At 35.2% G+C, this 12484-nt stretch overlaps 1 protein-coding gene across 1 annotated transcript in view; it reads left to right on the top strand.

The window, feature by feature from the left end:
* Positions 1-12484, top strand: part of LOC150098035 (nuclear hormone receptor FTZ-F1-like) — a 333419-nt gene that overhangs the window by 186067 nt on the left and 134868 nt on the right. Inside the window, exon 3 of the mRNA XM_090406144.1 lies at positions 11042-11820. Coding sequence (XP_090262270.1) covers positions 11042-11820 — 779 coding nt within the window. The remainder of the gene's footprint in view (positions 1-11041; positions 11821-12484) is intronic.

Raw genomic sequence — 12484 nt, 5'->3', positions numbered from 1 at the left:
TTCGCCGAGTGAATATGGGTTTATTAGTTCGTTGATTAACATGAACACTGAGATTAGTTTATCCCGCAGTATTTTTTTTTATTTTCAATGGTGAGCGACATTTAATAATGCTGTAATGCAATATATTATTATCACGTGCATTATTAATGGAAGATATTTTAATCTTCATAATCAGTTTTGCTGATTAATACCCAAGCTCTTCAAAACAACAAACAATAAATATAAAACGATTTTCTTTTAGTTTGGGTTCATTACGAACAACATTTTAGAGGCATTTATTAACTTTTAAATAGATGTCTTGTAGTGGAATAAGCTTTAGTAGGTTACTCGGTAGCGACAGCCAATTTAGTGTCCTTTGGTTAGAAATATCTTACTTCAAATCCCATTATTTAGGGTAGCAGGAACCTTCATAAGGGCTTTTTAACCGAATGTGATTTAGCTAGTCTTGCATAAAGTGGATAAACTCGGCTTTGCTGTTGTTTTAATGAACAGACAAACATGACAGAGAACACGTAGATGACGGACTGTAGACAGGATTAACCGATCTGTGATAACATTAATTAGGTTTAGATGAAGCTAAGTTATTTACCATAGCACGCAACACTAAGGATAAAAAGAGATTTCTCGCCAGTAGCAGGATTCCGATTCTCCTTCTCACTCATTCTGAAGCAATGAATGAATTCGTAAAAGGTCAACAGGAATTTGTCATTTTGCTGTTGCCCGATTATTGGTTGTTAAATGAAGCAGTCAATAGGATACTCGTAATAGCGTAATCCTATTAAACGTGATGTTGTATGTAGATGCATTTTGCTTTATTTTATTTATTTTTCGAAATTAGACGTCATTATATGAACAGTTTCTGCGATATTTGGATATTTTGTGTACATTATTTTATTCTCTATATTGTTACAGAAACAGTAAATGAAAAATTATTAAGTAACTTTGTCGCAGATCTAGGTTATATTATGTTATTGTCGTTACAGTTCTGTAGACAACAGAACACTTCAGGATATCAGAAGCTTAATATAGTTTTTCCTGTACAAATAGATTACCCTAAAAATTTACTTATGCAAAATTTGAAAAATTCTTAGCTATATAAAAAAAAAAAAAAGCCGCAAAGATATGACCGTATGCTCGTAAATGTATTTTAGAAAATAGTTATTAACCAATGGGAGAGTTTTTTTTTTTTTTTTTTTTTTTTTACGAATTCGGTAAAATTCGGAAAGTGACTGATGCGTGCATATCAGGATTTTCATGCTTTTAATGATTACCATCTTAGGACTTCTCAATAAACGTGAACAGCCTGACGGTAGTTTTTGTAAATATGCACCACCTACCTCCCCCCTCTCCTGTTGTTCAAACAGGAGAAAATCACACACACACCACAGTCGGTGCTTTTGAAATCGTGCACGTGTTCTGTACTTAATCTCACGCATGTTCTAATGATTATATAAGAAAGGGACATGTTTGGCTCACGCGATATGAAGTTAAGTTCTGCCATGAAAATAATATGAAATGTTAACGAAGTGCCATGCATCTTCAAGACAATTTTAGTCAGTTTCTCACTGCTGTGTTAGTTCTTGCTTCGAGAATGGTATTGGAAGCAAAGCAAGTCCCCCACCCCACGCCTTCCTGAGTTGAATGATGTTTCTACAGTCCATTAAGTTCCGGTTAATTGATTATTTACGACACCACCATATTCTCGACGACAACGATCAGCGTCAAATGATACATTCCTTCATTACGTTAATAATCGGTACACACACACACACACAAATTTCAATTTTGTGAATGGATGGTAATATGTGTGGGAACGTTGGCGTGAAAGAGTTTATATTTTCCTGACTTTCTACAGCAATTGTTATGGAGTTTGTATCACCTTTCGTCATAGGAGATTTCTCAAAAAATTTAGAAGTTTATTTTATTTCAGTTTTATTTCTTTTGTTATTAGTTCGAAGTAAAACTGTTTGGTCAGGCTGTCTGATATCCAAAAATGGGATGCGTTCTAATATCAAATACAAGCAAGATTTAGTTTGGGTTCGAGAGGATTAATTAAAGCTATGGACCAGAATATTATGCCAGTTAAAATTTGCTGTTAGGCTTCTGTACTTCCTAGAAGAAGAAGAAAAAAAAAAAAATAATAATCTACCACCCTTGTTAAGATCAGCCAAGTTTCAAACGCAGAAGGCGTATATGAAATAAGACAATTTGATAGTTCAGATATTTTGAAGTTTCGGGAATGAAACTCGAAACTTTTAAGCGATTTCACTTCCTGAAGTTTCTCCTATCATTCGACATGTTTCGGTACTTTTTTAATGCTTTACTGGGAGTGCTTGCAATTGATTTAAATTACAACCGAATCAACGAAAGGCTGTGAGACCAGTGTATGTTACGTCTGTTCATTGAGCTTTCTTCTGGCCTTGTGGAGCTATTTATGGTGAAAAAAAAAATATAAAAGATACATAATTATCAATTGTTTTTCACAGATCCTACGAGAAATTTGGAGATTAGTGTTTTAAAATAATTACCACTTTAAAAATGTCAGGATTTAGCAGTATCGAATAATTTCTATTCTTCCAGCATTTGTGGGTATTACCTCAAGCCGATTACAGGTCTTCGTATTAGAGATTATATGATCGCATCTTTATTTGTTCATCTATTAACAGAAACGTGTGCATTACGCTGTTGATAGTGATGGTAGCTGTAATGGATGCGACGGTGTCCGAGTTGACCAATCACTACGTGTTTTGAAATCAAGAGAGAGTTTCAGTTACACGTCGAGCTTTATAAAAGACTGGTTAATGCGTGGGTAAAATAGGAAACAGGTAACGGAGTTCCATGAAAACAAAACAAAAAAAAACTTACTTTACTGTTTACTGAAAAGGTTTGACGTCACTGTAGCAGCAGAAGACAACCAGTTGTTGCGCCGTTTTATAGAACAATAAAATTCTTTATGTTGTTCTTTGTGAAATAGCTTTTTGAGATACAACACTAGATTCTCTTGTCAATTGGCCTCGGTAGTCGTAAAAGAATGATTTACGAACTGTATTCCTGAACTAACATTAACAATTGATTTGTAATTGTGAGAAGGTTCTAAAAACAAATATTCTTCTTATTAAAAGGGATTTAATAGAGTAGGCGAATATTCTACCAAGGAACTTTAAGTGTAATGACCTATCAACATCACTTGATTAAATTTATTATGAATGTGTACAATCGTATTGGAGGTATTAACGCGCACTCTCAGATAAAGTTGCACATCAAGTGGTCCGAGGAACTGCATTCCAATCAACTCACTAAAAACTTGGCAAGATGATTACTGAATGTAAATCATAATATTTGCAAAAGAAACAAACATTTCATAGCCTGTGAAGTGTTCTGAGCGCACTTCACACCATTTGTGTGTGTGTGTGTAACAAAACTTGTTCATGTAATTTCTACAAACGAAGTAACTCCTTCGTTTGTCCAGTCTGTGCGAATGCAATGATAAAGAAGGTTTGGAAGAGTCTTTTAGATGGGCTAAGTGATTCTTGAGGTCACAGTAAGTGCATTTATGTCATTAATCGTCTTGGAAAAGTCAAGTACGAATGATATTTAAAAAAAAAAGGAAAGGAAATTGGGCTCCTCTTTGAGAAGCTTATGCTGCAAACCAACTACTCTAATCTAGCACTGAAAGAAGAAACCAGGAAAAGCGCCTCTATAAGATTCAAACCCAGGCGATTACTCTGGAAGTTACGTTGTTACCTGCCTAATTCAGGAAAGAAAAAAAATGTATATGCTATATGTTTAAACCTTTCTTGGGTGGAATGCACATAAAAAGTTACTCGACAAGTAGTTGAATGGTGAATCCTTTGGAATAAATCCCAAAGACCGATAATAGCTATTTTTTAAATTTGGGGTACATCGAAAGAAAAACCAGTTTGCAATTCATATAAAAGCAGTTATAATTAAAGAAGTTATATATTCAGCCGAGTATTAATCTAGTTTCCTTCCTCTTCATCACTAGAAAAATTTGCCGACACTACCGTTTCCATTATGAACAGTTCCTACTTAGAGCTATCGCAAAGACGACACGACATGCAGCCTTTGGTTCGAAAAAATGCGGGTTCGAATTCCATTTTGAACTCGAAGAACCGTTATAAAGAACATTCATATTCGTTTAGTGGAGAGTTAGGTTTCAGACGGATGTTTTCTTCCCACATAACATACAACCAGCCTTGGCAGGCCGGTAGTTTACAGATAGAAAACACTCATTATGACTTTAATTTGTAAGCTTTGTGATCACTCTTGTGTGGGTTTTTTCTATAAATTTGCCGCTTCGTAACTTCATCCAATTCCAATCCTTTGTTTTTCCTTAGGTGAATCTTACTCACAACAAGTGGTAAACCAACAGTACATTAGTACTGACGGATTATAAATAATCGGAAACGATACTTTAGAGACCAAACATGGAACCTTTTCAAGCCATTTCAAGTCTCCAGTAATCAGAATATCTCGCACTAAACGGCGAAATTCATTTCTCACTTAAAAACATTCAGATGGGATTCGAATCCACTGCCTGTTGGTTGGAGAACGGATACATCCCAACTGTTTCAAATAACAAATAATGTCATTTCTTAAGGCGATCCCAAGCGCGAAAGGTTGTCGAATTTATATCCCACTAGAACCATTCATTGGAAGATTCAAAGGAGACAAAAAAATAAAATATTGATATTGACGTTAAATAATAATAACTTTAGTTTTAATAAATGCATAAGTTTATTAACAATTAACCAGTTTATTGACCTACTACAAACTTGCTTTTGTGAACGACATATGCATATTACATTACCAAAGGTGTTTTTTCTTTATGCAACTTGAATTTTTTTTTTCTTTTTGAATTAATCTTTATCAGTAGATATCTTTGTCTTTGAACCTAACCTCCAAATTATAAATAGTAAGAACATTAGGGTTTCCGAAATATTTAACGCATGCGTATATAACATTAATTATTCGATGTACTTATAAATAAATGTTTTTGTAAATAAAACTTTTTGTACCCTCCAAATTGGGAGCCTAAATGACTCGCAGTCTGTTTTAACTTAAAGCATTCCATAGAAAATATCAAAAACATTTTTGTAGTTCATTTTTCGTCAATGCAAGCACTTTTTTGTTTTTAATTTCCATATTATTATTATTTCTTTTCTTTTTTTTTTTTCTCAAAATAACTTATGTTTACATTTTGAAGTAATTCACGTTAATCGGATATATTACAAAATCTTCGAAGTTCTTCACTGAACACTCCTCTTACATCTGCGCACTTAAGTTATTTTGATTAAAATCATTATAAAAAGTAAGTTACGACCTGTTTTTATCATTATCAAGCTACATAAACACGTATTTAGTAATATACCTTTATAAAAACGAATCATTCGTCATTGCGACAGAACTATTTTTATCCGTTTTTATTCGTCGCATCTATTGTTCCAGGATATTTGAATTTTAACAGTCCACGTTCATGCACTTTATTTCCTTCTCCACATTCCCTTCCTAAGCGTTCGTTGTGTCATTTCTCCTGGTCGTATATCGTATTTTTCCGAAGGCGTTGTGATTTATAATTTTCTACGGAAAATTAAATTGAGCTCGCTTGCCACGGAGAACGGAGTGACCGCAATTCATTGCCTAACACCTGCTGCTGAAATCTTTGGGTGTTCCACTACGCTGGATCCCCATGACACGTGATCAGGGATATTGTAACCACCACTTTCGCCACTCTCTCTCTCTTTGTGATTCGAGTTTTCTACGCCACAGCCGTATCGCCCTGTGGCTACTTGCTATAACGGTGAGTTACGGCATATGACCTCTTTAAGCAGGAGCCTCCGCCGTTGAACAGAAAGGTCGTAGATGGTGCGAACCCTTGCCCTCATTTCAGCCGTCCCAATGACTCCGTTCTCCAATAACCCAGTTCCTTTTACACGACGGGAAGGATTAGTTCTGATGTTTATTTTCTACAGGCACGAGATAAGTGAAAGTGACAGTGCCGCTTAAATTATAAACTACGTTCTCATCCATGCATGGCACGTGCACGTGACAAGCATTTTTTTTTTTAACTGCTAGTAATTATTGAAATTGATTCTATTTATTTCCACGTAATTTACTTCAATGTTGCAACTTTACTGCGATTGTATTTGTTAGATTTCGCTGTTTTTTTTTTTTTTTTGCCATATTAACGGAAACAATTAGGATGCAAATTGCGTCTTTAATATTATTAATATCGTTGCACTAGAGACAGGTTAATTAGATGAATGGTTTCTGTAGCGATTAAAAATTATGCCGACCGCCTTCTTGCGGTTACTTCCTGATTTTTTCTTCCCCCGGATAAGAAAACAAACAAACAAACAAGAGACGTACTGTTATTTGCTGCATAATTGTGATAGTCACAATTTTTCTGGACTATTTTTAAAAATAGGTTTCACATAGTTTTTTTTTAAGATCGTTGGAGGGAAAAATCGCATCTTAGAACGTTTATTTATTAAAATAATTTTTTAAATGTAAGGCTGAGTATTTTGAAGCGTCGTGTGTGTGTGTGTGTGTGTGTGTGTGTGTAGCACTCCTATTTTCTTTTCATCCCTCCTCGACATAGTAAAATAAAATGCCATAAGTAACAAAGAAAGATGCACAGTCGTAGTCACTTGGCATTTTGCTTAAAAATAATCAACTTCGATTCTTGTCGTAGTATAAAACTAAAAAACACTAGAAGTCAAAGACCACAAGTTTATTTCTGCAGAGGTTGCAGGATGGGGGTTTTTTTCGGAAAAAAAAATTAATTTTCAACTCCCTCCCCCATAAAACAAAAACATGCAAACTACTAGAGAGCACACACAACTCACGGACAGAATGCTCTCCTTATATAAACACCCATCTTACTACAGTCTAATCTGAACAACTATCCTAAGTTAGGTAGGTTGATAATTAAAAAGATGCTACATACCAAGCTGTCCTTTATGAAACTTGTGAAAAGATTTTTGGTACTTAATTTAGTTACACCTTCTCCTCTTCAACCCCCCCCCCCTTCCAGTAGTGTTTTCGTTACAAATATCAGTTTAACACCTGGAAACTTCCCGACAGTGGTCTTCAAGTTACTTTCGGATAACAAACATTTGCTGAAACTTCGAACAATGCTTTTTTTTAATAGGCAAATACTTTATTAATAATAGCATAATATATTGACTATGAATGAATACTTTTTTTTTATTCGAAGAAACATTTTACTTGCCAAAAACGAATCTAAAAGATTAGAAGACTCAATTATTGCCACATCGTTGGTAATCAGTAATCATGGCTACCCACTAGCATTTCTGTGCTAAATTTAGGAGTTTTCATGTAAAATTCATTGAAAGACAGATCGTATCAAAAACTAGCATCAAGGAGAAGAGGGAAAAAAAGGTAAAAATTGCTCTGAAAACCATTTTCTTTCTAAGAGACCGAATATGAGAAATGTAAATACTCTTTTTAAAAAAAGGTTTAAAGAATGTACTTTAATCGATATTTAAAATTAGACCGCTCTAATATTATACTGATACGTGGGGGGGAGTCGACCTGAAATCCGACGTGGTTCGCGCCTGTAAAGATGGATTAAAAATATTTCTTTTATTTGTCATTATGAAGCTTTCACCTCTGAAGCTTTTTTTGTCCCATTTTTAATGCATTTCTGCCTGTTTATTACGTGTTTGTTCCTCTGAAACGAATTTAGGGTGGCTGGATTTAGCATTGAAGAATAACTACTGGCGTTTAGGAGAGGCACTGAAAAACTAATTTTCAAAATGTTTTATTTCTTTGTATTCAGTTAACACATATAAATAGTAGATGTATTGAATAACAGTGTTGTTTTTAACTCAGTATTATCTTTAAATGGATGGTTCTTATGGTCTTTACCAAATACTTGTTTTAATAAAGGAGAGTAAATCAGTGTTAAATATCATCCGACTTAGAAGATCAATTTATTTCGATTTCCATTGCTTTTAAAATAAATATCATTCTATTTATATTATATTTCAAAATAAAGCAACTTTTAATGGAATTTTGAATATCTGGGTTAGCTTTCTAAATATGTAATTGAAATGTAATGATTTATTAAGTGATGGCGCACGACAAACCTAAATCAAATCGCCAGAAAAATTTGTCCACCTTTACATTAAATATTGTGTGAAATGGTTTACAGTAAACCGTCAGTTTAGTTTTTTTTGCGTAGTTCAATTAACTAATTGAACTTTCTAGGCCTAATTATGTCTGGAATGGACGTGAACACCTTTTTAGTGCGTCAAAATGTCTGGCCTATATTTCAGCTGTGCCTGCCCACACTTGCCATCCATAAGAGCCAATTTTCTCGTCATTAACTACGATAGCAACATTGCTACAATCGACCACTTTTGTCGATCGTGGCGAAAGAGATGGGGAGGGGATAACTTTTGTTGGAAACCCGTGGCTCCTTTAATACTTCGTGGGATTCATATTTACATCAATATTTACACAGATAATATTCCCTTAGATGAATCATAAAAATTAATTTTTAATTAATTTTGCTTTTATTTCGTTTTTACATTTTTAGTAGATGCTTCTCAGATGCTTGATATCCGTGACTTTTCATGGTTAACGTACGGTTGCCGAGCAACGACTTACTTTCAAAGCCCGGAAGTACATATTTTGTGCTGTCCCTTTATTTTCTTTATTTCTTTTTTTATTACCAATTTTAATGATGTGCGACATTTCGACTTTGGGCCCTCAGACATCGCGTGCTTCGCTTACACTAGTTAGAACACTGTCACTAAAGAGAACATGGATTCAAATAATTATCGATGCTTTGCTTTGAATACATTTGACTCATTGTAGACATTTCTGACACGACATCTGGAGCTGACTGTGAGAACCGAGTTCTTTAAGTCCGTTTATTTTGGAAAAAACGCAACTCGGAAAGAAACAAATGGACAAACATTTCCAACACTTTCAAGAAAGATTGGTATAGTGCTTCTGCTCGCAGTATTTAAAATAAAGAAAGTGCCAAATACGTGATCGTCAATAAGCTCACACTACACCATGTTGACGATCCCAGTACCCCTTCAAAGCGGTATGGATTCGCATTGCTTCACAAACATAACTTGGCGTCCTACGAAGGGTTCAGGAAAATCGTGGTTAGCGCATGGTCATGATTTCATTAAATCTCAAATTTTTTTTCTTTGGGACAAGTCATTTTCGAAGCTTTTAATAATAGCCCTCAACAGGTGGGAGCGTGTCTTCTCTCTTTCTCCCTCCCTACCCTCATGAGGGGAAGGACAAAGTCGATATTATTGAGAGCGCATGCATTGTTTGAAAAATCTTATTCAAATTTTTTATTTAGCGAAGCAGAAAACACAGTAACAATTGGTTGTTAAGCTGTTACTGGTTGTTTCCTTGAAGATGGATTACCTACGCTATGTGTTATCGTACGCAATGTCAAAAATGCAAAAGCTTCACAAGAAGCTTTTGCATTTTTGCATTCACTTCAATCGATAATAATCTGAAGCAAATAATTCATACTTTTTTTGTAAAAGAAATGATCGTAATAGATCAGTTTACCATTGCTGTAGATTGTTAATTTGTTTTGTTCCTTCTGACCTCATCTGACTATATTGATTTTATTGAAATTTGGTATTTATAGTTCCTACAAAAAATTGTCATCTCACTTCGAATTTAAATTAGATCGCTGGCTAGAGCACAACTGGCTCGAACGTTTACTTCCGCTAAACATGCGAAATTATGTTTTACGGACGGTAAACAAGCCCAAAACGGGTGTAGTTTCAGTTGCAGCAATGATAAGTGCGTCACTGTAAAAGAATGTTCTTGCGAAACTCATCGCGTTTATGTTTTTTTTTTTTTTTAATTTTCTTCATTTTAAGTTCAAATAAAATTATAGGGGAATGAGCAGTAGTTTCGTTTGATTAGAAGCAAAAGCAACCAACGCTGAGACCAGCGTGTTATGCTAGTAAAGTGTTGCTTGTCTTTGACGGATGATTGTCAAGGGTTTCCTGAAGGACGAAAGCCAAACCAACTCCGTCTGAGATCGGCTAACTCACCTTTATCATAAACGTTATTCGCTTCCTATACTGGATTCAACTCCAGGTCTTTCATCCAAAAGGCATCATGTTTATCTTGAGTATTAAAGAAGGTTAAAAAGCACAATTTTAGGCAACGCTGTATGCATATAATCTGGATGCTTCTGCCATACATTGGATCGGAATTTAGAAATTTGTCATTTTATTTAGTAATGAATTAAAATTTAAATCTGCATTGTTGTTTTCTACATGAATACACTTTTACTAGCTTTCTGCCATCCTCACTGTACAAATGTAATGTCTTTGGGTAAATAGTACTAACTGTGTAGTACTACATTATAACTGTGTCGCATATACTCCTGTGCAGTCACCATTTTGCATTACAAGCTTCTGCTCACTCCCAAAAAATAAATAAATAACGGTGATAATAATAACATTGACGAATTTTTAAGCTCTAAATTGTGTTTCCATGTCTTCTTTTTAATTACCGTGCCTTTTCTGTCTTTACTGACTTTTCTTGCACATTACACAGCACTAACGATTATTGATAAAAATAACAGATGCTATTGCTAAAACAAAAGAGGCACGGCAGGAATTTAATTAAGAAAAGCATATTAGCAATGTATTGCGGTTCTTGAAACTAATGGTAACTGTTTTAAATTTCAAATTATCTCCATTAGGAAGTATCAATCCTGTTTTTTTAAGCATTTTTGTTCTGATTCTGGGAATTATATATTTTCTCACCAAGACGGATCCAATCAGCCTGTTATTCAGCATAGTTAGGATTTTAGCATGAATTTGCATTATATCACTACTTTTGCACCTACTTTAAGAAACCGTAGATTCATCATCATAGCATTTTTCAGACATCTTGTGTTATTCTTTGTGAACGTTGCCAGTTGTTAAAAATTATATTATGTTATCAAGACGTTGCCTTAAAGGATTCTTGATCACTCCATTTCTTTCTCTTTTAGCCGTTCGAGCGGACCGGATGCGAGGAGGCAGGAACAAATTCGGACCCATGTACAAGCGAGATCGGGCTCGGAAACTACAGATGATGCGACAAAAACAGTTATCACGATCACAGTGTCAGGGTACTGGAAACGGAGAGGTTGTAGGTGGACCAAATGCTCCATATGGACCTCCAGGGTCTTCTGTTGGAGTGAGTCAACAGCTTTATTCCCCCGACGGAGGTCCAGTTAAACAAGAACTGATTCAGATTCCTCAGCTGAGCTCTTCCACTAGTTCTCCAGACTCTTCGTCATCTCCCATCTCCACAACCGTTCCCGTTACGACTTTGAGTCTCTTCTCGACGCCACCGACGCAAATGCATTCTCCAGCGCCTCCTGTTGGAGAACCAGTAAAAGTGTCGTGGGTGACTACTCATACCCCGAATACCCCGACCCCAAGTACCCCATCTCCTGGACATCCAAGTAATGCTATTTCACCTGCAGGCCTTTCACCAAAAGCTTTCCCCTTCGAAACTCCACCAGTAGCCTCTATATCACTGCCGCCACCTGGACAAAGTGCGTTGATACCTGGAAGTGGGAAGATACCGCCGTTGATCCGTGAGTTCCAACTGTCCATGATGGATGACAAGGAATGGCAAAATCAGCTGTTTGGACTGCTCCAAAACCAGACATATAACCAGTGTGAAGTGGACTTGTTCGAACTAATGTGTAAAGTGTTGGACCAATCACTTTTTGCACAAGTCGACTGGGCGAGGAATAGTGTTTTCTTCAAGGATCTCAAGGTAAGCTGTTTTTCAAAGATCAGTCTTGTATAAAAATTGAATGATTTTCACATTATTTGCAATATTGTAATTTTTTGATGCTATTAGAATAATTACAGTATTATTGGTTTACAAAGAGAAAGTCGGCTTTATTGTAGAAAACAATCTGTCTTTGCCGAAATCATTTTCGTCTTTTCTTCAATTAGGATCTATATAACGATGTAAATAGACTTTCGAGCCAAGGAGATAACATAGATTTCAGGAATTATGAGAATGGACGATAGATTCTTTTGCCAGCTACTATATTTTCATAGGCTAGAAAATCTGTAAAATGATTAAATATTCCTTTAAGACCTTCTAACAATTTTCGATGCAAATTTCGAGGCCATTTATACCATATAAAATTAAAATTCAAAGCTCACAATCAGTAATAATAAACCAAATTACTCGATTTTTTGAATCACCATGAATTTAACGACACATTCATACAAGTCTAAACGACGTTCAGAAAATAATTTAAGCCGATATACACTTCGAGTTCAAGATGGTTTTGTTTACCTGATCAGTCTATTGTAAACTTATTGCTGAATCTTAGAAATGCATTTTAGATAATTTTCATCATTGGCTTCGGTTCTAGGTAATTTCATCGATCCAGGTTAGTAATGAAGACCTTTTTATTTAATCG

The sequence above is a fragment of the Typopeltis vanoorti genome, chromosome 16 (assembly GCF_054136105.1).
Source record: "Typopeltis vanoorti isolate ZY-2024b chromosome 16, IOZ_Tvanoo_1.0, whole genome shotgun sequence".
NCBI lineage: Eukaryota > Metazoa > Arthropoda > Arachnida > Uropygi > Thelyphonidae > Typopeltis > Typopeltis vanoorti.
The sequence above is the reverse complement of the archived record's forward strand: the minus strand, read 5'-3'. Positions and strand labels throughout refer to the sequence as shown.